This window comes from Bubalus kerabau, chromosome 7, assembly GCF_029407905.1.
Source record: "Bubalus kerabau isolate K-KA32 ecotype Philippines breed swamp buffalo chromosome 7, PCC_UOA_SB_1v2, whole genome shotgun sequence".
Taxonomy (NCBI): Eukaryota; Metazoa; Chordata; class Mammalia; order Artiodactyla; family Bovidae; genus Bubalus; species Bubalus kerabau.
The window spans coordinates 29927485-29954923 of record NC_073630.1 but is presented as its reverse complement, the minus strand read 5'-3'; the positions used below and the strand labels follow the sequence as shown (position 1 = coordinate 29954923).

Here is a 27439-nt window from a genome sequence, read left to right as displayed (position 1 = left end):
ACTGTGCCTCCTCTCCCAAATATAGACTATTTCCTTCCAGAAAGTGGATAGGATATATTCAATATGAGGTAAGCTCTTGACTGGCAACCTCAAGTGAAAAGCATGCTTGGTTTTATAGAAGTATAGGAAGTGAAGTGAAGTCGCTCAGTTGTGTCCAACTCTTTGCAACCCCATGGACTGTAGCCTACTGGGCTCCTCTGACCATGGGATTTTCCAGGCAAGAATACTGGAGTGGGTTGCCATTTCCTTCTCCAGAGAATCTTCCTGACCCAGGGATCGACCTGGGTCTCTTGCATTGTAGGCAGATGCTTTACCATCTGAGCCACAAGGGAAGCCCTGTAGAAGTATCAGTCAGTTCAGTCGCTCAGTCATGTCCAACTCCTTGTGACCCCATGAACTGCAGCACGCCAGGCCTCCCTGTTCATCGTGCAGCATATTATTGTATTGTACGTTATCGTGATACTGTACTATCTTTGAGGGAAGATTCTTGGAGAATTAAAAGATTATTAGTCTTTTATTAAATAATTCATAATTTGTATTTCAAATGCAAATTTTATGCAAATCAGATGGGTTGAATTAAAGCTTACTTTAGCATGATTTCCTTTTTTAAAGGGGGGAGGTTGTTAAGCAAATTATTATGTACTGCTTTGTAATCTGATTAATGCTCTAAACAAAATCTCTGGATTTTTTTTTAATTTCCTAAAAGATCAAAATTTTTTTCTGGTCTGTTTTTGCATTTACTTGCAAAACATGTATGCTAACCTTGTGGTTATTTATTCATTAAAGCAATTTGTTAAAAGACACTAGGTAACAAATGATCAGGCTAGTCCTGATTAATATATAACATTGCAATCATAAAGGGAAATTTATTTCTAATTACTGTAAACTTATATTAATTATAATATGTAATTCAGATTACCATGTATTTAAACAGGACATTTGCCAATCTAGCCTATATTAACAAGTTGTACCGTTCAAAACTAAATGCATTGCCTTAACTTCACAACTTACTACTCTTTCTACAATCTTTAATTCTGTTCAAAGGATCTTTGTCATCAACTTGGGAACAAGCTTACAGTCCCTTCTTGAAACCCACAGAGTCAAACGTGTTTCAGAATTTAGAGTTTTTAGGCACTAGAAAGTTATTATTTTCCATCCACCACATATTGTCTGACACTGTTAGCGAGGCCTGCGGCACCATGCAATCAAGCCATCAGTTTCTGCAGTGGAGCACATGCATGTTCATGCTAAGATGGATTATTAGTGACCATAAATAGCCTCACATCTGCTCAAAAAAGTTTTTGTCACCAAATGAGTTTGCTGCAAAGTTATAAAGATCTTTAGTTAAACTTAAGAGATGTTTTGTTTTCAGGGACCTTGGATTTTGGAATTGTAGAGAAAGGATCGTGAACTGCATCTTAATTCTTAATCTTTTTTTGGTAATTTGGCCAGGGTTTGCTTCCTAGGTGGTGCTAGTGGTAAAGAACTCACCTGCCAATGCAGGAGACATAAGAGACATGGGTTCGATCCCCAGGTCAGGAAGATCCCCTGGAGAAGGAAATGGCAACCCACTCCAGTATTCTTGCCTGGAGAATCCCATTGACAAAGTCTGGAAGGCTACAGTCCATGGGGTCACAGAGTCAGACATGACTGAAGTGACTTAGCATGTCCTCCTCAAATGCATGTATGGCATGGCATCTTCATTGTATAAACACCTTCATGGTTTACCACCGTGTCTGCCTTTAATGCTTCTTTGAAGACCTCCCGCTTCTATACTATATCAGCTTTTTTAGGTTTTTTCCTAAAAACTGTATGCTTCACCCCATCTAAACTCAACTTACCAGCAATTTCCAAGTATACCTTCTACCTTTTTGCTCACTATACTTCAGACTGGAATGCCTTCTTCCAGAGGCCCCAAGTCCACACCCCACCCCTCCTCGAATATATTTTCTGTTTCATTCTTCTTTGCCCATCTCAAATCCCAACTTTACAGAAGCACCACTCCATCCCCAAGTCAGAATGTGCTTAGAGAGCATACTGCTTGCTCCTGTAATCAGCATTTTTGTTGTTGTTCAATCACTCAGTCATGTCAAGTCTGACTCTTTGCGGCCCCATGGGCCGCAGCATGCCAGGCTTCCCTGTCCTTCACTATTTCCCAGAGCTCAAACTCATGTCCATTTTGTTAGTGATGGCATCCAACCATCTCATCCTTTGTTACCCCCTTCTCCTCCTGCCCTCAATCTTTCCCAGCATCAGGATCTTTTCCAGTGAGTCGGCTCTTTGCATCAGGTAGCCAAAGCAATCAGCAGTAATTCAGTATATTTTCTATTTGAATTGATAGTCTTGTGATAACCTCTCCTCCCCACTAGATTTAAACCCCTACAGCTTCTGTTACTATATTTTGCATATTGTTTGTTAGCTGAAGGAATGGACGTTTCAGTTAATCTCTTTCAGCTCATCAATCTGACTTCCCACAGCAATCCCACACCCCATGGTCACTGCTATTGCCCTTATCCTAACCTTCCCCAAGTGCAGAACAAGGTCTAGGTCTCAAGGAAATACCTAGAACATTACCTAATCTTTGTAATCCAAGTGTAGATTCAGCATTTCTTTGGAAAAGAAAAATACGCTTTCTCTTTGGCTCTAATATTCATCTTGATGATACTGTCTGGAAGGAGAATGTCAGGGCCCTTGGAGAGCCACCACAGGGAACTTGGTTCTCCGGGTCTTACCTTAAACATCACTTCCCTCGGAAGTCCTCCCTGACCATCTCACCTCGGTTTCGGTCCCCTTTCTGTGGATTCTTGTGGCCTTTGTTTTGCCAACAGTCATCATATTCGCTTTGGGGGTGTGATTCTCAATCCAAACTCTCAATGAGTAAGAACTATGATTCAATTTTCTATAGCAACTTGATTTTTGAATCTAAACCTCCGTTTGCCTGTGCCAACAAAACAATCAAGATCAGTCTTCTTGGGATTTCTACACTTTTGTTTCTCCTTTTGGACCAGTTCACAGTTCTAGGGTCTTCTAGCAGCAAAAAGCCTAGGGATGGGAATGGAGAGACACCTGGTCTTCCACCATCGGCCCACAGTCTGCTGCTGAGAAGGCAGCGTGACCCAGCTGAACTGCATGGCCTTTGGAGACCATGTGCCACTGCTGCGTCACCAGGGCATCACGGGGGACTCTGCTGTTTCTGTGCCACACTTCAGACACAGAAATCTTTTTCAGGGCTTCCCATAGGCCTGTGCATCTAGGCATGTCACATAGCCATTTCTTCTTTGCAGTATTACTGCCTTGCTGGAAGTGCTGTAGGGAAGCCAAACCTGGGCCCCCTTTACTCTTGGGGGCCACACATCTCCTTCTCTCTTCCAGTTTGGGGAGTATCTTCCTGGATATTTTTGGTTTCTAGCAATGTTGGCAAACAGGTTTTGTTTTCCACTGTCTCCTCGTACCTCTCCTGATGTAGTAGCAGATGGCCAACCAAAAGCTTTATTGAGAGATTAAAAGAAATGGAGGAATATAAGAGAAAAAGAGCGTAAATATGTATGTGAAAAGAGATCCCAACCACATTTATAATTGCCTGTTTAACGTCTACCTTTCTTCATTATACCCTAAGCTCCATGAAGCCTGGGACAAGGCTTTCTAATCTCAATATCCAAATATTGCCTTTTTATAGTAAGGATAAATTCTTATAGCAGTATAAATTCTTCTTGAATAAATGAATGAATAGATGGGAATGAAATTCAGAGACTGTGAAGAATTTATGGAAAGTATGGTGGCTTAGACGGTAGATTCTGGGGCAGATGGCAAGTGTGTGAATCTTGGCTCTGCTACTTATTGCTAGTTGGGCCAAACACATAGCCTCTCTGTACCTCCAATTCCTCATCATTCAGATGGTTGTTCTGAGGATTAAAAAGCTAACATTGAAATTCCCTGCTGGTCCATTGGTTAAGACTCTTTGCTTCCATTGCAGGGAGCACAAGTTAGACTGGGGAACTAAGATCCCAAATTGATAAAGCTCTAGTATCATATGAGTATTGACCACTATCATTACCATCATTATCATTATTTATTGTCTCATTATTATTAAGAAACCCCAGTACAGGATTGAGCCAATGACTTCGTTGTTGTTCAGTCGCTAAGGCGTATCCGACTGTTTGTATACCAGACTCTCCTGTCCTTCAGTATCTCCTGGAGTTTGCTCAAATTCATGTTCATTGAGGTGGTGATGCTATGATCCAATGATAGCAAAATATTTATTTAAAAATCGACATAATTTTAATTTTGCACTATTTCCCATACTGTGAGGCTATTTTGTTTTCTTCCCTGTGTCCCACATCTATGCACCTCTGATTTCCTCAGGCTCAGGCAGTGATTCTTCAGGAATGCTACCTGTTTTCATGGGGGTCTCGTCTTTTGTTGATATTTCTTAGTTGTATGTCCTTAGTAAACACAACACCTCCTGAAACCCCTTCTCAGATCGTATGTACCAAGGAAATCCTGTCTCACTATGTATAGTTCAGGTAGTTTTTCTTATCCTTTACATCCTCCCGTGTTGAAATTTATCCACCATCTTTCTGCTTAGTTACAAGATCCTTTGCAGTTTGTCTTTGCCTACTTGGCATTTCAGTAGCTATAATATTTAATGACATGACTTTGTCAATGTAGAGATTGCACTATTCTCTTCTAAATAATTTGTAAACTCACACTTATTTTTTACATATGAAGAGATAATTCCTGGAGTAACTAAGGTTAACATTTATGGTAGAACACAATAGCTGACTGTGTGGATCACAATAGGCTGTGGAAAATTCTGAAGGAGATGGAAATACCAGACCACCTGAACTGCCTCCTGAGAAACCTATATGCAGGTCAGGAAGCAACAGTCAGAACTGGATATGGAACAACAGACTGGTTCCAAATAGGAAAAGGAGTACGTCAAGGCTGTATATCATCACCCTGCTTATTTAACTTCTATGCAGAGTACATCATGAGAAACACTGGGCTGGAAGAAGCACAAGCTGGAATCAAGATTGCAGGGAGAAATATCAATAACCTCAGATATGCAGATGACACCACCCTTATGACAGAAAGTGAAGAGGAACTAAAAAGCCTCTTGATAGAAGTGAAGGAGGAGAGTGAAAAAGTTGGCTTAAAGCTCAACATTCAGAAAACGAAGATCATGGCATCTGGTCCCATCACTTCATGGGAAATAGATGGGGAAACAGTGTCAGACTTTATATTTTTGAGCTCCCAAATCACTGCAGATGGTGATTGCAGCCATGAAAGTAAAAGACACTCACTTCTTGGAAGGAAAGTTATGACCAACCTAGATAGCATATTGAAAAGCAGAGACATTACTTTGCCAATGAAGGTCCGTCTAGTCAAGGCTATGGTTTTTCCTGTGGTCATGTATGGATGGGAGAGTTGGACTGTGAAGAAAGCTAAGCACTGAAGAATTGATGCTTTTGAAGTGTGCTGTTGGAAAAGCCTCCTGAGAGTCCCTTGGACTGCAAGGAGATCCAACCAGGCCATTCTGAAGGAGATCAGCCCTGGGTGTTCTTTGGAAGGAATGATGCTAAAGCTGAAACTCCAGTACTTTGGCCACCTCATGCGAAGAGTTGACTCACTGGAAAAGTCTCTGATGGTGGGAGGGATTGGGGGCAGGAGGAGAAGGGGACGACAGAGGATGAGATGGCTGGATGGCATCACCGACTCAATGGACGTGAGTCTGAGTGAACTCCAGGAGTTGGTGATGGACAGGGAGGCCTGGCGTGCTGCGATTCATGGGGTCGCAAAGAGTCGGACACGACTGAGCAACTGAACTGAACTGAACTGAACAATAGCATAGAACTTAGAGTACCCATAAAAAACAAATATTAATATTCTGAGCCAAATATTTTATTTAACTATGCAAAGCTAGTTCTTTCCATAATTATCATAAGACGGTCTTTTTCAGCCAGCTATAAATACTGATTTTCACAGGCTCTGATGCTCATTTTATTTGGTTGTTCAAAGAATTCTTTTAGCTCTCTAGCTTCATACAGCTGATTTTTCTATTCAGACAGATTATACCATCTACTACAATATGGAATGATTTACCAGCAAATCTCTTTCTTTTAATTTTTCCCTTATTTAGCCTTCTAAGAGTTCCTGCTGTTAAACTAAAGTAATTCTTTTACCTAAATATTTTTGCATTCTATTATAATATTTCCCCATCTGGTCTCTCTTAGCTAGAAATCATTTTATCAACTTATGGGAATATTTGTCTTTATTTATGCTGCTCACATACCCACTATAATGGTTATGCTGCAATGCATGATATGCTTTGGGTAAACAATTATGATACTATTTACATTATGGAGATACTCAGAGTTTCTCATTTTTCAGCATAACATTTATCATTTGTTCCTTAAAATTTGCTATGAGGCCCCCTTGACCACCTTTATAATTAACATAATTGTTAATATTTTCCTCCAGACATCTACAACCTCACAGACACTCCCTTGTGCTTATTAGTGAGCATTTATTGTTAGTAATATTGGCCATTGTTAGCCTGCTCTTACTATGGGTCATTTATTTAATGATGCAGTAAACACTGGAGTCAAGTATATGTGTATGCCATTTTGAGTCATCTGCCTGTTTAGAATTTTTGTTAGAAGAGTTCCTATTCTTCCTGTTTCTACAACCACTTTTTATTAATTCTATTTGTAGTTGCCTCTTCCTCTGTTCATCCCTTAAATTGAAGTCTTTCCAAGGGTTCCTCCCTCCCTAGGTCTATTCTCTCTACCGCCTCTCTAAGCGACTTCACATAGCCCTGTGACTTGAGATTCCTACCTCTCTCCTGAATGTTTTATATGCATATCCAACTGCTGCCGCTTGGCTGTCCATAAACACCTCAAACTCAGCCATCTAACTGAATCCATCATTCGAAACCAACTACCTGCTTCCTTCTAGTGTTCCCTTTACCATCCTCCTGTTGCTCAAGGTAGCGACATAGGACTCTGCTCCTGTATCTTCTGCATGTTCTCAGCGAAGCTACAAGTCTTGTGAGTCTTACCTCCTTAATTCACATGAAACTATGAATTTGTCCTCCTCTAGTTCTAGAACATAGTCCCTCAACTAGACCACTGTACATTCTTAGTAACTCAGTCGTGTCCGACTCTTTGCGACCCTGTGGACTGTAGCCTGCCAGGCTCCTCTGTCCATAGGATTCTCCAGGGAAGAATTCTGGAGTGGGTTGCCATTCTCTTCTCTAGAGGATCTTCCAACCCAGAGATCAAATCCAGGTTTCCTGCATTGCAGGTGGATTCTTTACCATCTGAGCCACCAGGGACACCTGTAACATTTTCCTAAATGATCATCCTGTCTTTGATTTTATTATGGCTCTGCCAACCCCTGAGCCCTCATTCACCAGACTGGGGAGTCTTCCATGACTCTGCCAACTGAGTGTTAGGTACACATCTTATTTCCTTTGCAGTCTCTCCATTTCTCCATTATAATGGTTATCACTTCCTATCTTTACCCACTTATTTTTCCCTATTTCCCCACTACACATTAAACCTAGTGAGCCTGGGGTCTTACTCGCCATGCAATCCCCAGGGCCTAGTCCAGTGAAGACTACACAGAAGACACTCAGTAAATGCTTCTTAAATATTGCTGTATGTTAGTCAGTTTTTCAGCTTTCTGATATTTAAACTATAAAACCAGTAGAGAGAAATTATAAACATGTAAATTTCATGATGACAAAGTCTGAATCAGAATTCCTAGATTAAATTTCTGGCTCTATCATTGCCTTATTGCATACTTTTGACAAAACACAAAATTTTCTCAGTATAATGTAATCACATAACACTCATCCTTACTGAGTACACAATAAAAATGACAATAGCATCTTGTATTTAATGGCTTCCAAGTAGTTAGCAGCATTTCTTATGAATTATGTATTTGCCCTCCATCCCTCTGGGGCAGGCCAGCACCTTTCCTTCTAGAAGGCAATGAAGGGGGAGAGAGTTCCTCCTGTAATGGAATCTGAACCCTAGTCCTGGTTGGTGACCTTCTTCACAGAATGTGGGGAAGATTCATGAAGTTGTCTAAGTCTTTATGCCCAGGAAAATGGGTTATAAAAAGTAATTTTATACTCTTGTGTATCCAATTTCTTAAACACTCAAAATCTTTGGGGGTGAAAATGAGTACAAATTATTTCAGGATTTCAGCTGATTCCTGGGCTCTTTCTCCGTGTTTTTCTGGAGACAGATTTTTTCTTTCCACACCCACTCAAACCATCTGTGTACCAGGCAAATTTTCTGGGATGTAAAACCAAGTGAAATATGTCCATTCCATTTATTTAGAAAGGCCTGTAAGTAATGATACTGTGGAAGAATGGCATGTGTAATGCTAAAGTGCCCTCTCTGTGAACAGCTAGGGCGGCCTAGCAGTTGTGGTCACACGAAGCCTGGGTGTGCAGACAGGCACTCGGCACCAGTGCTTTCAGACTCGCCCTCCAAGGACCTCCTGCAGGAAGCAGGGTCAGCCCAGGGTGCGTGTGTGACCTGGGGGTCTCCCCTGTGAGATCAGGCTCTTTACCACTGTCCAGTGGTAACATTGTTTTAAAGTTTTGTGCCAGGGTTACATTCTACCCCATATTATGTCAACATTTGCTTTATTTCAAAATGTTTCAAATTACTTACCATTGGGAATTCCCTGGCAATCCAGTGGTTGGGACTCCACAGTTCCACTGCAGGAGGCATGGGTTCAATCCCTGGTCAGGGAACTAAGATCCTGCAAGCGCCACAACCAAAAAAAAAAAAAAATTACCATTCATTAAAATTGAGTCTTAAGGAAGAGGCACCACGTTTATTACTGTCTTTAAGCTCTTCACAGGACACTCTCATCGTGATCTTGGTTAAGCATTATCCCAGTTTGAAACGCGCAGAGTCCTAGGATATTGTAGCCCAGGCCGTGAGTTTTTTGTTAGAATTCATGAGAATTGTCCACCTGTCTCTTTTCTACTTCACTGCATGTAAGCTCCTGAAGTCCTTTTGGCTAGCTTGCTAATGAAATCTTTTAAATGTTGTTCTAAGCACCTAATTGGCAGCATGTCCACAGTTAAGATGATTGAGGAATATAAAATCAGCTTCCTCAAACAGAGATTTTCTGTTTGAGAAAAAGGGTCTGTCTGAGATGGGAATCACCTATCCACTTCTCTCTTTAGATCTTACTGGCAACTGGAAACCAAACTAAGTTCTAAAACTTAATGCTTTGTTGGTAAGCATTTAGAAAATATAATCAAACAGCAAGCTGGTCATGCTCAGATATGAGTAAAAAAAGTGACTTATTTATACATGCAAATTTCAAAACATTTGTAAGATCTACCATGTGTGCTGTTAAAAAGGTTTTTTATTTTTAAATTATTTTTGTTAGATAATCCCGTTTCAAGTGACACTATGATTTATCGCCACTAATCAAGATTCCGATCCCTCATAGACTTCTTGTTTGTATCTGTTTTTGTTCTTTGTTACATAAATATGAGGTTTATATATAAAATTCTGACTGTGTAATATAGGGCTAATGAGTCACAGATGGAAAGATGCTGGCACGTAACCATCTAATAACATTTTAAACTCATATTCCATAGTAAAACAAAAGCAAATTGTACACATCTGTTTTCCAACTCGTAGCATTGCTGAATTTGTGGAGAGTCTATGTTTAAAGAACTTTTCTTGAGGAGAACAAAAAGAGGCTATGGGTCACCCTGAAACTACCCAGCCACCCAATAACCTTATTGGAAAGGATTTGGCAAAAGCGATGCGATGTCCTTGACTTTGCCTCCTCAGAAGCCCCAACTCTTAAAGGAGGAGAACCAAAGGCATTAGGGCTGAAGAGCTGTCTCAGACTACAAACATAATTTTACTGGCTCTCTTAAGAGAAAAAGATTCCTAATAAGGGGAAATAGGGGAGAAAATATACCCAAACTAATAAAATTTAAAAACTAGAAAATGTCTGGCTTTTCCCCAAAAATATCCTTAAAATAGATTTGGGTGGGAAGTGGGGAGAGTGAGGCATAAACCTAGGAAGGAATCTTGCAGACGCTCAAGGCCAAATATTGTCGTGGTTGTTGTTTGCTTTTTGTATGGTAAACGCATTCTGTGTGGGAAAAAAATTGGAATACAAGCCTCTGGTATCCCATGTCATTGAAAAAGAAATCGAACACAGGCAAAATTTCTCTCTCAGACCTACCCAATTGATAAAGCCTGTGAAGACAAATTAGTACAAGCTAGTAAAGTTCAGGCCGTTCAAAGCATCCCTCCCTTGCTCTCCTCTGTTACGGAATTCAAAACCACTTTTCTGCTTCAGGGGGGTGTGTGAACTGTCAAGCTGTCTTGGAAAAGTTACGTGACAGAAGCGATTACTGCAGAGTGTGACCATAAATCCCCCCAACACGAAATCCGCATGTTATAAGAGACAGATTTCCATCCACCACCTCTGCAGGCATTCCTGAGACAGGAAAGACCTGAGAGTCATCATAAGATCGGAGAGAGAAATTTTGATATGTGGGTGGTAAGACTATATTTTGTGAGGCATACTGCAGTTATTTGGAGGAATACGTCTGATCTGACTGCAAAATTCTGTTCACTGTTGTCCAGAAAAAGATTTAATACATGTATATCCTGAGTTGTAAACAGAATTCCAGTAGAAGGAAATTACAGTGTTGTGTTTGTAACAGAGTCTGTAGTTACCTCCATTCTGTACTAACATTTTATATGTAAGAGTCCAGAAATCTTGAGTACATACGTGGAATCCCAGTGGACCTGGGTTCTCTAGTTGACCATTCCCTTGAAGGAATGCTTGGCCTGGGGACCTCCTGTGTCTGATTTTGTTTAGGGTGTGTCAAACAAGGCAAGACTTAGAGCCGGGATGGGGTGGCTTTAGGTGCATGCTTGTTTTGTTTGTCCACGGGTGGAATGTCTGTGTGACGTTTTGTGTCGTGTTGTTTTGCTGCTGTGCCCTGTCCATAGGGTCTGCCAGGCTTCCCCACAGTTGCCGCTCTGCACAGTAATCAGATCCTCACCGTCAAGGTTTGTGGTTGGCACGCATGGCTGCTCAGTCAGAGCCCGCAATCAGCATAAGAGTGAGCAAGAACAGCTCAACTGGCTTGCCGAGTCCAGTCACTCCCTTTCATCCCGCACAGCAGGTCATCAGGCATCCAGGACCTCACCTCCATCAGTGAGATCACATGTATATTAAAAAGGAGACTCTTGAGCCCGAAAGAGGGGAGGATATTGAAGTCAAAGAAAGGCAGGCAAGCTCTCATAGGCTGTGCCATGCCTTGGTAGTCTGATTGGCATGCATCACCATGCTCTGTGAAAGCTTTCAGTACATCAGATAATCCTAAATACTCGGGACTTCGGGCATCAATAACATGACAGTCGCGTTCACGCCACATTATGCTGGTTGATGAATCTGACAGAATTTGAACTGGCACTTTGTCTCTGGACTTTCTGCTTGGAGTACAGGTGACTCGTTATCTGCTTCGCTATATACAATGTTTAAAAAGACCCAACACCCACAGCAAACAGAAAAAGATTCATTTCTAACCAAAAATCTGGTTTCACCACCCCATTTCAGGGTTATGGTTCTTTCAAGAAGAGCCAGAGGGTCCAATGTCAGACACAAGTACCAGTTCTGTTTTTCTGGATGGTTATTATAAGTCTAATGCGTGTATCTTTATTTCTTTCTTGGGGTCTTCTGATGCCTATTCTTCAATTCTCTCACCTCTGAACTCCAACCTTTGACCTCACCTGACTGATCAGATGGTGTTTCCTAAAATCAATCATGGGTTTCTCTCTGCTGATCAGCAGCTCATTAAACGCCGCCTGATTAAGGTAGTGCTTATTCTTGCTCAAGTTGGATTTCTCCTTTACATTCAATTTTTACTCTGTATACTGTTGCTTAACTATTTATCTTTCATGGGTGGGGTGTGGGTGGTGGGTATTTATTTTAAAATATACTACAGTGAAATTATGTTTCATGAGCTGCATTTGTTTGAAATGTATATGAAAATACCCAAAGCAAAAGGTATAGAAAGTCTATCTAATTTTTTCTTAAATGAAGAAAAAGGAAAACAGCTTAAAAATTATATCCAGCGATAGATCCAGTTTCTAAGCTCTCTAGCTTTAGAAATGTATAAATTATTTCTCAGCATGACTAGAGCGTTGTGTGTCAAATTTTATAAGTTATGAAAAAGTAGATATTTGTCCAATTATAAATGCAGCCATTTTATTAAGTAAGGTGAATATAACCGATGCAGCATTGTCATGGATAAAGTTATGCAGAAGTTTTCCGCCAGCTCTGATATAATGATAACGTGCACACCACTTCCAAGAGCTGAGAGTGCTGGTTCCTGAGCTTTGATTTCAACAGTGTCTACTCAGCTCACCCAGCATGAATATTTATTTGCTTCCTGCTGGCAGGCAAATTGCCTACAGGCTTTACATTTCTGGTTGTTCGGGTTCTTTTTATAGTATAAATGTAGATTAGATAATACAAATTTAAAGTGTTGAAAAGAAGACCTGGGTCTTTATCTCTCACAGTTATTGTTCGTCTGTCCCCTTCTCTACTGCAGGGTGACCAAGGTCAGGCTGGGCCGCCAGGCCCTCCAGGCCCACCGGGCCCAAGAGGGCCGCCTGGGGACACAGGGAAGGATGGCCCTCGCGGAATGCCAGGCATGCCCGTGAGTTGCTCATTTGGATCCGTTGTTCTCACTGGTTTTGTTTCCTTTGAAGTGCTGAGAATTGGGATGGAGTTGGGGACGAGGGGCTGGTGGAGGTCAGGTGAGTGGAGTCAGTTGAGGGAACTGGAATGATAGGAAAGTCACCGGTCAGAGAGGCCACTGCCAACAGGATTCTGCTCCACACTCAACCCACTGGGCACCCATGCAAACCACAGGAGAGGCCCGGAAACAGCGACTGACCTGGTGTTCAGGTAAGTCTCAAGAAGCCTGCGGGTAGAGATGCCTGATCACATGCGTCCTGACTGCCATGGAGGACCTCAAAACCTTTGGTTTAAATGGAAGACTGGCTTGAAAAACTAGACAGGAGATTGGTAACATCCCAAAGGACCAAAACAGAGACAATAAAGTCGTATGCAATTTACAGAAAGTAAAAGAGATAAATCATTCTAATGTTTAATCCCTTGCAAGTAATTGCTAATAAAACAGTGAAATTAATGGTTAAAACAACAGCATTTATGATTTGAATATCCTTTGTCCTTTATATGTGAAGCTTATGAATAGAAATGACTTAGCCATCTCAATACTTTAATCTAAGTACTAATTTACTAAGTACTTACTTAGATTGGTGAAGTGTCAATAATAGAGTGACACAAGACATCAGATAAATGATTTAGTTTTGTAGAGGCAAGTCAGCGATTTAAAGAAATACATGGAAAAGGTAAAAAATTTGTACACTTACGACTTTTGGACCAGAAGTTTAGGTTTATTGCTGAATTAAACTATTTATTTAATATATTGCTTTAACTTATTTTCATTAGTGTTTTCACAGTACAAAGGTAATAATAAAATATTAATCCACAAATAGAAAAAATTGAAAATAAAGGTAACCAAAAAAGAAAAAAATCTGCCATAGTCATTAATGTTTGGCCTATTTAATTTTTATATTCACATATTTATTTATGTGAATATAGGGTACCTTAAACCTTTTCTGAGACAACCCCCTCTCCAAAAGCTGTGGTAAATTTGTCTTATGAATGAAGATGACTTTCAGCATAATTTTCTGGTTGTTAGGACTGCTTTCACTGGACCATCAGAGGTAGAGGTTTCATCTTAAAACTGTCTTCTAAGGTCTCGCTTTTTCTCAGGATGAAACCCCAAAAGATAGAGAAAGCCATAGCTGCTTTACAATATAATCACTCCTACTAGTTTTATTTAGAAAACCTTCTTGGCATAGTTATTAAATTTCTACAGTAAGTAACATAGAGTCATCATATTAAATCTTAAAATGTTTATAAAATGCATTTGAAGAAAGAACTTCAGTACTCTTTAAATTTCATTATGTTTGCATTCCTCTCTTTAGCCTTAGAAGTATGTATTTACATTCTCAATCCCCAGTGGATATTGTGAAAAAGACAAAAAAAAAAGATTGACATTGGTTTGTACTGTTTATGGCATTAATAAAATTATCATTATTCTTTTTTAAGGGTGAACCAGGGAAACCAGGAGAACAAGGCTTGATGGCAAGTATCTGAATTTATCTTTTCCTATGCTGAAAAGAATGGAAAGACAAGTTACTCAAAGCTGTGGTCAATACTGTGTGTAACAAATGTATCAATTGTGTAACCTATAACAAAAATGAGTAAGAATTAGTAAAAGCGCAAAAACTGATAGTGATAACGGAATCACTTTGCTGTACCCGTGAAGCTAACACAACATTGTAAGATAACTGTACTTCAATTTTTTTCAAATGGTAAATGTGTGTGTGTGTGTATGTGCGTGTGCTCGCTTAGTTACGTCCAACTCTTTGCAACCCCATGGACTGTAACCCACAAGGCTCCTCTGTCCATGGGATTTCTCAGGCAGGAATACTGGAGTGGGATGCCATTTCCTCCTCCAGGAGATCTTCCCGACCCAGGAATTGAACTTGCATCTCCTGTGTCTCCTGCATTACACGTGGAATCTTTCCCCCACTGAGTCACTGGGAAGGCCCTGGACTCCTTTAAAATAAACAAGCAAAAAAAGTGATAGACTCTGTTCATCACATGGTAAGGATAGCATGAAAACACATCTGCAGAACTGATACAGGAAGAAAAGAAAGAGGGAGATTCCAGGTGAAGCAAGTGACAAAGAACGCTGAGGAAGACTTCTATAAGAGAGATGAAATTCAGGGATACGCCTGTTAAACAGAAATGAGACATCAAAAGAACCAGGTGTGACTTCCCATGAATTAGTAGAGCAAACCTTCCACAGCGATTCAAGGGGGTTTTCTTTTGTTGAAGGGAGAGAGCAGTTGTGCCTTTTTGACCCCCAAAATTGATAATAAAACAGTAAAGTTAATGGTTAAAACATCAGCAGTTATGGTGTGAATATCATTTGTGCTTCCACCCAGAAACAGTTGTGCCTTCCTGATTTCTGACATTAAAAAAGATCATTAAATGATTCCTCTTGGACTTGCCCATAGACATGTGGGTCCCAGCTCCTCAGGTTTGTTTATCCTTTGCCAGAGATAAAGAATTTGGGGCAGCTTGCTGAGCCCCAAAGAGTAGAATTCCTTCAACCTCCCTCTTCCTGTCTCTGCCTGCCTGTCTCTCTCTGGAGTCGCCTCTCTGCCCTGCTTTGTGACATAAGCAATATTGGGGAACACAGGTTGTGGTCTAATAACCCAAATTCCAGAGGATGCTGATGTCTCACACTCGCCCTGGATACAGTGATGACAATCAACTTGATCACGTCCATTCCACGCGATGTGTGACATGCAGCCTGCAGATGTTCAGGATATAAAATGTACTAAAAAAAAAAAAGTTAGCTGGGTCGTAGTGAATGCACAGAAACACACTAGTTGGCCAGTAATTAAAACAAATGTGTGCATAGGCTAAAGGTCAAAGGCTTCTCCCTACACAGGATGCCTTTAGCAGCCCTCCTGGGAAGACACTCAGCAAGCTGTAGTCCTAGCTGTCATGGAGCTGTCTTCAGAACGTCACTGATGAAGTGGAAGCATCCTGGGACCACACCTGACCCACTGCCTGGAAATTCTCTGTTCCTGACCTATAGGATCAAGATAGATATTTGATATGGATGATCAGGCAGGACAGATTCTTTTTTAAAAACAAGTAAAATGAAAGAAAAGCAACAACAGTGAAAGAGCGTATGTGAAAATTAAACAAAACATCTGTCATCTGTGGTAACTTTTCATACAAGTGCAGCATTAGCTCTCAGGATTATAGGATCACAGAAGGTGAAGGATCTTTGGAAATCTTTAAGCATTTGAATGCACCTGTAATTTTTATCATGGATAATGGTCAAAACATTTTATTCCCATACACTCTTTTATCAAAGGTTACTTGGGATTCTCAGGAGCCCAGGTATGCAGAGTCAACTCAGATTTTTATCATTGCCAGTGATAAATGGTTTTCTACCCCAATGTCCAAAGCAGCACCATAATAGATAAAGTTCTAAAATAAAAATGGCTGTTTTTAAAATTATAATCTTATCTTCTCTAAATTCATATATGTGCTCTATGATACACTTTGGGAAGAACAACTTAATCCCAATTCCCTACTCTTCCTAGCTTAATGTCATTAAGTATAAATGTCCCATCTAGTCCTAAATGAATTATATCATTGCCTTAATTTGCTCCAATTTCCCATTTCATATAGCTACTTTTCAGATAAAGGCGATCCTTGGATATTTTTTCTCAACTTTTTTTTCTCTTTAAACTCTTCAGATTTAGTTCATACTCTCATTTTTAAAAATGCAGCTAACAAATTCAGTTGAAATCACAAATGTTTGAAGGATGTGTATAATATAGTGATCTTATAAAGTGCATTGTGCTGTTCTTAACAATGTAAAATTCTCCTTTTAAAGAAAACTTGTATAATATATATTATTAAAAGTAGATAAGTATACATCTCAATGAATCTTCACAATGTACATAATTGTGTAACCACAAACCAGATCAAGAAATAGAATGTCTCATATCCTAGAAAACCTGCCCTGCTTCCTCACCATCCCCCTCTTCTGCCTTCTGCTGAAATAGATTAATTTTGCCTGCATTTGAATTTTATAGTAATAGAATCCTACAATATGTAACTTTTGTGTCTGGATTCTTTCATCCGGCGTTATATTTGTGAGATCATCCACCTCTATTTTAATAGCCTTCACAGCTGGTTACAAAAAAAAAAAAAAAAAATTAAGAGGAAGAACCTTACTTCCTTGACTTCCCTGTTAAAACTACATCACTCAAATAGCAGTAAATGAATGAATAGTCTGTCTGACCTTGGGCAAGTCACTTAACCTCTCAATTTTTCATCTGTAAAGAAAGGATAATAATACCCTCTCTACCTCCCTTACGAGGTTGCCAAAGACAAATGCAATAAATTAGGAGAAAGCACTTTAAAATATATAATGAAGAATTGTATGAGTATGTTATTATTATTATCACTCAATTGTTCCCTCTAGAGTAAATTACAGGTGAGCATGGATTTATATAACAGATGTATTCCTGTAAAGTTCTATATGAATCAGATTTTCATAAATCAACATAGCTTAAATGTACTGGGAAATTTTGCTATTTAAGGCAATCCTATTCAGAGTCTTTTTGTAAAGGAACATAATCCCCTAATTCCTCTTCCCAGAAAACCAAATTTTTATATATTATTTGCTTAAAGGGAAATATTTCTATTTTTAAAGAAATCACTATTTACGTTTGTTAACTTAAATAACACCTGGGTATTTTAACCTATCTCAAAGAAGAGATACTAAAAATATAACAGCAGTTTTCATGAGGAGAAAATTTTCCTTTGAAATTTTCTTTTTCTTTCAAATATTACATGTAGGGGATGGAGAGCAGTGAGTGTGTTTTGACTCAAAGTCTGGTAGAAAGAAAAGTACATCATGCCAGTAATTCTGACCTCAGAACAACTTAAAGAGCATATGACTGTAGTCTGTGACCCTTTTTACTGATCTATAAAATGTAGGCAATGATTTCTATTCTACCCCAGTCACTGGGATATGGTAAGAAGCAAGTGAAATAACAAAAAATGTGAAAATGCTTTATGAAACAAAAACTTGCCATAAGTGAGAAGTATTGCTGTTAAGATAAAAATGTCAGATGCCATAACTTCACTTGCAGAAAGCCCCCTTGATGAGCCCTAAGGGCTAACAGAGTGATTATAGCTATCAATTAGAGTGTGTCAAATACTGCGATTGATAATGCACCTTATTCCTTTTGTCTTATTTGTTGCTGTCCTTGTTTTTGGCCTTCTCTTATGTATCACATCTTCTTACATCATCAGCTTTTCACAATACACCACCAGTTCAACCAAGAGAAGATAATAAATGCCACTGCTCTCATCTTTTGCATAATATGCTAAACCCACTACATCTGTTGGGTTCTATCATGGGAGAGTGTTTGCTTACATGAGGATCTTGAGAGGCACTATAGAATTTTTTAAAAGTTTAAGTATCTCTAATGATGAAATGGAAAAATACTAAGAATGATCTAAAATTAGCTCTTATAAAACTGTTTATGAGTGTGTCAGGTGGGGAATTTGTTTTTGTAATCCAGGCTGTATATTTTATATTGCAAAAATAATCATCTGCAGATTAACAGCATCTCTGATAGAATAAAAGAGAAGTCTTGCTTGTCAAGCAGTTCCACATTTATTTAGCCCTGCTGTGCATCTATTCCATAAATAAGGCCTTCAGGTTTTCCAAGTAGTTCTGGAGGAGATTTTAAAAGGCAGAATCTTGAGCTAAAATAAACTGGACCCTATTTAAATACGGAGAAAATCGCTCTGGCTTGTAAAACTAGACTCATGAATCAAACCAAGAACTGACCACAGCTGGATTTGCTAAATTTCTGAACCCCAGGACAAGTTATCTTTATTTTTCAGTTCTTTAGAACTTTGAATAGTATTGAAATAGTATTTTTGAAGCTGTCTTTCCTTTTGATATTCTTACAGTTTCTTTCTTTGACGAAAGTAGAAGTTCTCAAAAACATGAAAGATAAATGATGTATATTCAGTATACCAACTTGTCCCAGTTTGGTTTTTTTTTCATATTTATTTATTTATTTGGCTGCACTGGGCCTTGGTTTCAGCATATAAACTCTTAGTTGCAACACGTGGGATCTAGTTCCCTGACCAGGAATCAAACCTGAGACCCCTGCATTGGGAGGTCAGAGTCTTAGCCGTTGGACCACAAGGGAAGTCCTTGGAAATTATTTTTTTTGTCCAAAGTATCTATAAGCAAGGTTTCCTAGACCATATCCCTTTCCCTACACTGAACTCTTTCTTCCTCTCCCTCTCCCTATATAAACGCAAACTCCATAATGTATCCGTTCATCTCTTTATGAGTTATAAGAGTACTTACTGTGTCATTCATTGGGCCCTGGTGGTGTCTGAGAGTTTAAACCTCAGAAATTTTTTTTTCTGTTATTGTTCCTTAAAGTGGAATTTATATCATATCCAAAAATTTATAGGGTTTTTTTTTTAGTTTATTTTTGTTTTGTCTGCAAACACGTTTAATATATTTGAATATATTAAATATTCAAATGAATACAATGAATTGTATTCAAGTGAATACAATGTATTTCCATAGTAGCTAATAACATAAGCATAAATCATTGCTTCTGCTTCATTTAAGATAAAATTGAATCAACCAATATGTGAAGATTTACTTTAAACATATTTAGTTGTAATGTACGGCTATGCCACAGATTTGATAAAAACTTATCATATTACTTAATTGTACTTTGCTCTCTCAGCCTTACTAATCTGCAGGATGATAGAAATCAGACACAGCAGAAGGATTCCCTTCATGATTTTAATCTGGTGGAGCAAGAAAAAGTGTGACAGTGATGGGCACCCAGGCATGTCCAACTCTGAGACCCTGTGGACTGGAGCCCACCAAGCTTCTCTGTCTATGGAATTCCCCAGGCAAGAATACTAGAGTGGGGAGTCTTTCCCTTCTCCAGGGGATCTTCCCAACCCACGGATCAAACTGGGGTCTCCAACATTGCAGGCAGATTCTTTACCATCTGAGCCACCAGGGAAACCCTGGTGGAGCAAACAAGCCTTCAAATCACAAATAACCAAAATGACCTAAATCATCTTAGGGTATTTAGTTATTAGACTAGATTTAACAGTGAAATTTTTTTTGATAAAACTGCGTTACTTCAGTTATACACACTGCCTGCTGCGATGCCTTAGCAACCGTTCTAATGCTTTATTATCTTCAGTTAATTTAACTGCCCACGAAATACCTGTAAATGCCACACCAACAGAGTTCTTCTGACCTACAGTGCTTTTCTCTAGAGCCCATAATACTTGGTTTTCCAAATTGGCCAAGGCCTGCTCCCTTGTTCTCTCACATGTACCTAATATCCAAATCTCTACTAGACTCCAGCTCTCACATGGAGATATCTGGAATGCTCACAGGATCAAACTCCTCCCACGTGCTTCAAAATACCCACCTCTTTGCCCCATTACTATAGTGCACAGTAGTGGTATGGCTCACCCTCAGAAGAGCAGACCTGGGAAGACGGCAACTCACAGTCCCTGAAGTGAGCTCCAGTCACTGGGGTGGAGAATTCCAGGGTCACAGGTACCCAGAGCACAGTCAAAGGTCAAGGAGAGGGCTACCAAAGGAGGAGGACTGCAACCAGGAAAGAGGTCTCTAAAGCATGGGCCCCGGTGCAAGAACCCCCATGCCCAGGGTAAGGGCAATACCAAGGCCATGTGTCTGAATGGACTCAAACAAACAGACTTCTGCTTTGGTCGGTCACTTCCTTTGAGAAAACTTCACACACACTCATAGATATTCACATTTCTCTAAGCTAAGTTAGAAACTGTCTTCTCCCCTCCTGCACATTTATCACATCACATATAATATTAACTGTGTTTGGAGCTTAGTATATTCAATAAACTGAGTGACTGAATGGTATGAATTGATGATTCAATAAATCAAGTACCAATGCAAGGAAATCCTATTTAGATATTTATTTTATCCATTGTCATAGCACACCAGGAGTAGGATTAGGCGGGATAAATACAACTACAAAACTACTTTTTCTTCTGCATCACTGTGTATTCATTCATGTATTATAGATAATTTGCAATATGAATGTTCATGAATAGGCATAGTGTAACTAAAAGACTGATTTTCATGAGGAGAGTGAAATAATAACTCACAATTTTTAGTCACATTCGATGAGTATTTTTTAAGTAGAGCATAAATGATTTAGAAGAAATCTTGGGAATCATCTAGTTAATCACTTTAAAGATAAAGAAACAGCATCAGAATGAATAATAACATGATCAAGCTCACAAAGTAGTCCATGGCAGAAGCAGGGTCAAATCCAGGTCACTTGATTGCAGTCTTATGCATTTTACACCCTAGATCTGCTAGATCTACACTTTCTAATGTAGTAGCCACTAGCCATGTGTGGCCATTTAAACTGCAATTAAACAAAATTAAATTTAAAGTTCAGTTCCTAATAATTGTACTAGCCGCATGTCAAGTGCTCAGTCGCCACATGCGGTTACTAGCTACCATACTGGGTTGAGCAATGGAGACTATTTCTGTTATTCCAGAAAGTTCTATTGGACAGGACTGGTCTAGATAGAAAACAGATCTGAACAGTAGATGAGTATATATTAAGGTCCTAAATTTAAGTCTTCCTTCTGCTGATTGTGGGATATTTAAATTTTAGCAGTTAGTGTTTTTTAGCATTGTTGATTTAACATGGGAAAAGCACTTACACGTTACTCCTTAGAAATATTTTTTCCTGAGCGTAGTATCAGGTGATAGGCCTTCATAAACCATAAATTTGCTGCCTTTATGGTACACTGGGGAAGTATGCTAATCACAGAGGGCAGAGGAAGCCTGTTCATTTTTCTTTCTTTCCGGATCATTTCCATTTTGGATGTAGCACTGAGAAACAATTTATTAAATATTTAGAAAGGATAAAGTGAGCTAATTTTGGCCCTGGATATCTGGTAGGAGGTGATAGAGTCTCTGTTTGGGGATCTAATCAGAGCATAGATTCTCAAATACCTAGATCTGTCTTAAATCTGTTTGCTGTAGTTAACGTTCAGTTTTTTGTCTTGGGTCCTGGTTTCATCAAGTGGTAAGAAAAATGTATAGCTTCTTTAATTTCCTGAGCGTTAAGAGACCTCCCTTAAAGAGGCTGGAGCTTCAAGATTTTGAGAAACACCAACAAATGAATCATCTGGGTTTAATATTTTTCCCCAAAAGTCAGCACATGAGATAGAGAAGTCAAAAATAATTTATTCTTTAAAAAAAATTAATTACTGCATTTAAAACTTTTTTCATCAAATATTCATGAATTAAAATATAGTAACATGTCATCTTATAGATAGGCTCTAAAGGAGACCTGTTTTAGAGAAACTTCTTCAAACAATATTTGGCAAAACTAATACAGTTATGTAAAGTTTAAAAATAAAATAAAATTAAAAAAAAAAAAGAAATTATGGAGTGATATTATTGAAATGAAAAAATCCCAGATACTTGAGCAGAAACAACTGCCTCAAAACTGAGGACTTTAAGGAGAAAAATAGAATGATGTCTAACTTCCCATAAGAAGAGCTTCAGTTCAGTTCAGTTGCTCAGTCGTGTCCAACTCTTTGTGACCCCATGGACTACAGCACACCAGGCTCTCCATCACCAACTCCCGGAGCTTGCTCAAACTCATGTCCATTGAGTCGGTGATGCCATCCAACCATCTCACCCTCTGTCGTCCCCTTATGCTCCTGCCTTCAATCTTTCCCAGCATCGGGGTCTTTTCTAATGAGTCAGTTCTTCACATCAGCTGGCCAAAGTATTGGAGCTTGTCCATGCATTTTCTAAATAGATAATGATGGACAAATCACCCTAGTGTTTTGATTCTATTAAGTACTACTGTGAGGCAACCATTTTTATTTCAAAATATTGTTTATATATACTGGGAGATTTTTGCTTTTTAAATTTGACTAAAAGTTTCAGACAGCCATCTATTAAAAAAAAAAAAAAAAAACACCAAGCTCTTTCCAGTGATAAGAAGGAAGATAGCCTGACTTGTAAAACAATGGCAGAAGTTTGGTAAATGGAGTTTTGTAATTTTCATATTTACTAATTCATTGTTGCAATGCAGTCAATAATGATTTATTTGCTAGGAACTGACCTAGGTGCTGAGGATGTAAAATATATGACCTGAAGAATTTGCTTCCTAGTCAAGTAGATTTTATAAATATACTAAAATTCAGCCAGTTAAAATGTGCTTGAGAAACATGGAGGACAAAAACAGGCTCTGTCTGGGTGAACCGGAGAAGGTTCAAAGAGGAAGTGAGTGAAGGTTGCTGAACCTCAAAGGATGAAGACCTTTACATGAAGTCTTCATGTATGGATGACTTGGTGTGACTGAAGAGAGAATCCACGGAGGACTCAAAACAAAAATGAGGCTCTCTCAGCTCAGCTCTGTCCCACTCTTCTCTTTTTTTGTTTATTCTGTGCTCCTTCTTACCCAGTCCATCTGAATCATTGGCTTTTGTACTGAAAACATATCAGCACACGTTATATTCTAAACATTTCCCCTAAGTTTCTAGTTTGGCATTTCCACACACTTAAGCCATGAAATCTGAATCTTGTAAAACATCACTTGAATTATACTCCAGACTCCCATATAATAGTGGCTAGAGTTTATGTTTCTTGACCCTCTCTCATCAGACATCCAAGTGGAACACGAAATGTTATAAAAGTACATCTTACATGAATCCCTCTTAAGTAAGACAAGCTTCTATTATTTATTTCAAATTTCCCCTTACTCTTTGAAACCAATTTTTTGTATCTTCTGATCTTGTGACCAGGTTAATAGCTTTCACAAAGTTATAATTAAAGTCTGTTGCAGCAAACTCTGGAGAAAGTCTGATATTAACGTTTTATGACTCCAATAAGTTAGATTACATGTTATCATTTTTCCCATAGAAACAGACTTTAAAAAGTATTTTCTTCATTTTGCCTAACTTTTATTAAATCATGGAACAATTCTTAACTCAAAAAGGAAATAATTTTAAGTGGCTTAATAGATTGGGGCTTTTATTCTCTCCTTCACAGATGGACCACCTCTCTTTCGTTCCCTTTGTTTTTTATTACAGAAGCTGGTTGCATATTCTTGCATCTAGGAATGACCAGCAGCTTTCAGAGCTTCAGTTTTACTGTTAGCCATCAGGGACAGAGCAGGAACTATGTCCGCCCCCTGCTCACACAGAACATCATCTCCTAATAGCAGGCAACCAGAAGTTGCCTTAAAACACCTCCCAAGAGGCATCCTAAAGCACATCATTTAGAAACTCTACATCCTGTTTAAGTAATTAATGCCTCAATCAAATTTGTGCTAACATCAGTAGTGTCGGAAAAATTCATTAATTTTTTTCTATTCCATGATCTTTCAAACAAAAGACTTTTTAATTAAAAAAATGATATTTTTACAAGCTGGAAAGTGAAGCCAATGCATAATAGCTATAGAAATATCCATTTCATAACTGCCTGCTTTGAAGATTACCATGGGTTGATAATTCTACTTACTCTTTGCATGATGGCTTTCTGAAGTGCATTAGAGACCTTAGACCTACGTTCACATCCATGACAGTCTGAACGAATGAGACCACGTAGACAAAATGATCTTTGTTTTGCAGTTTTAATGTAGAAACTATGAATTGAATTACTCTACTCACTCTTGCACTTAGAGGTAATCTAGAGGCTATGAAATTAGGCTTGTAGCATTAGAATGACTTGGGTGAACAGGAGTGAAAAATCTTGTCATTGTAATTTTTTTCTGTTGTTTGTTTTCTTTTTATTTTAAACTTTTAATTTTGTATTGGGGTAAGCCAATTAACATTGTTGCCATAGTTTCACAACTAGTGAAGGGACTCAGCCATACATATACAATGTATCCATTCTCCCCCAAACCCCCCTCCTATCCAGGCTGCCACTTAACACTGAGCAGAGTTCCATATGCTATACAGTAAGCTCTTGTTAGTTATCATTTTAAACATAGCAGTGTGTACATATCCATCCCAAACTCTCTAACTGTCCCTTCACCCTGGCAACCAGAAATTCATTCTCTAAGTTGTGTTGTCATTCTTATCTTGAGACACTGTTGTCTAAGATATCAGGGGAAACTTGATTTACTCCATGTATTCATTATTCATTCCTATAATTTTTATCAACCTCAGTTCACTTCAGTTGCTCAGTTATGTCTGATTCTTTGCAGCCTCATGGACTGAAGCACTCCAGGCTTCCCTGTCCATCACCAACTCCCAGAGCTTGCTCAAACTCATGTCCATCGAGTTGGTGATGCCATCAAACTATCTCATCCTCTGTCACCCCCTTCTCCTCTTGCCTTCAATCTTTTCCAGCATCAGGGTCTTTTCCAATGAGTCAATTCTTTGCACCACGTGGCCAAAGTAGTGAAGCTTCAGCTTCAGCATCCATCCTTCCAATGAATATTCAGGACTGATTTCCTTTAGGGTTGACTGGTTTGATCTCCTTGCAGTCCAAGGGACTCTCAAGAGTCTTCTCCAACACCACAGTTCAAAAGCATCAGTTCTTTGGCATTCAGCTTTCTTTATGGTCCAAGTCTCACACATACATGACCACTGAAAAAAACAGCATTGACTAGATGGACCTTTGTTGGCAAAGTAATGTCTCTGCTTTCTAATATGCTGTCCAGGTTGGTCATAGCTTTTCTTCCAAGGAGCAAGCATCTTTTAATTTCATGGCTGCAGTCACCATTTGCAGAGATTTTGGAGCCCAAGAAAATAAAGTCTTCACTGTTTCCATTATTTCTCCATCTGTTTGCCAAGAAGTAATGAGTAAGCACCGTTTTGCTGACGATCTGTAGTCCGTACACATGTGAGCTGCCTTCCCTCTCCACAGCCCTGCCTTCTACCACCCACCTATTGCCTCCTTGCTGTTCTTTGAATACTCTGAGCATGTGCCCACCTCTTGACCTTCGTACTTCCTCTTCCCTTGCCTGGAATATCCTTGCTCCTTCTACATGCTTGACCGTCTTGCTGGTCTCTTCTAGAGTTCTATCCAAGTGTCACTTTATCCCTAGGCCTTCACCAAATCCCCAATTTAAAATCCCACCACATACACATCTCCCAGTGCCAAACCCCCTATCTGCTTTAACACTTACCCCCTGACACAACTTTATATTTTACTTGTTTATTTTATTTATTTATTTATTTATTTGCTATCTTTCTCCATTAACTAGACTATGAAGTCCAGGAAGGCTTGTATTTTCATTTATTTTGTTCACTACTGTATCCCCAGTGCCTAGAACATTGCCTGACACTTAATGGGTATTTAAATAACTGCTAAGTGGATGAATTCATGAATGAACCCAAAAGAACTGAGCATTTACTATGCCAACTATTGTGCATGATAAGAGAAGTTTAGAGTGAAGAAAAAAGTAACCCAACAATCACAACTCTGTTGGTAAATTCTGGGAAGAAGTGCAGTCATAAGGGTACTTTGGAAAACAAAAGAAGGGGACCTAGCCTGAGAGGGGTGGCCCTGAGCTCTGAATTATGTAATGGGTGGAGGAGGCAAGACCAGAGAGGAAAAGGCCATTAAGGGAACAGAAAGCCAGACGATGCAGAGGTGTAGAGATGAGAAAGCATGGCTTTTTCAACTGAGGAAAGGTATGAATCTGAAAGCCTTTTAAGAAAGGTCCTTAGGCATCACTATGCAGAAAGGGTTGAAGAAGACTGAAAACACGGTGGCTTTTAGCTGGGTGTGACATTTGCTTAGGTGAGAGAGATGAGGGTTGAACAAGAACAGAGCAATGCTGCTGAAGAAGAGGGTGAACTGGAGATTGTTCTCGAGTTAAGTATCTGGAGGAGTAAAAGATCACCCTCAAGCCCGAGTAATCCACCACTTGGTAAAGGCAATCACTAAATGGGAACTACAATATTCCTTTAACTTACTTGGCTGCCACTTTTATACATAATATTTTATATAATCTTTAAAAATGGAATCTAGTGGAGCAGGAACAGGAATGAGAATCAGTGCCCTGTATAATTTCTTGCTTGTTTATAACTTTTCGCTTAACTTGTCATCACTGTCTATAGTCTTTTCTGAAAGAACATGAAAACTCAGGTGCCAACATTTATATGCAGATGAGTGATGCTATTACTCCACGCTTAGAAGTTTTCAGTGGCTCATTTGATCCTTATGAATAGTTATGTTCACTATGCAAGATCCTTTAATGAAAAAAGCTCATACATTCTGACCAAGAGCTTATGTCAGAGTGAGTATATTTTAAGATATAGTTTAACACTTCTAGAATTGAACTTAAATATAATTTATCATATTGAGATTCTGAATGTTACACAATTTTCAATCTGTAGATAAGGATAAAGAAATGATAACAGAAAATAAAAGAGTCTACAAAGTAAATGCAAACATCAAAGTGCCCGCCAAGGAAATACTTAAGAAAGGAACAATTCATTGATTGATAAGAATGAACTAAAAAGATTGACTCAGTTTTGAAAACTATTTGATTCAAACTTTTAAGACATGGGATAACAATAATGGATTTATTTTAGAAAACTTAGAACATGAGAACAGTTTTAATTTTAGGAATAATAGGAAATACTAGCTTGACTGGTGAATAATGAATTTATGAGTCTTCATCCAAAT

The 27439-nt window shown here is 38.9% G+C and overlaps 1 protein-coding gene across 1 annotated transcript in view; it reads left to right on the top strand.

Annotated features, from left to right (window-relative positions):
• COL25A1 (collagen type XXV alpha 1 chain) overlaps positions 1 to 27439 on the top strand; it is a 494071-nt gene that overhangs the window by 356458 nt on the left and 110174 nt on the right. Inside the window, exons 8-10 of the mRNA XM_055587935.1 lie at positions 11814 to 11885; positions 12626 to 12733; positions 14218 to 14253. Coding sequence (XP_055443910.1) covers positions 11814 to 11885; positions 12626 to 12733; positions 14218 to 14253 — 216 coding nt within the window. The remainder of the gene's footprint in view (positions 1 to 11813; positions 11886 to 12625; positions 12734 to 14217; positions 14254 to 27439) is intronic.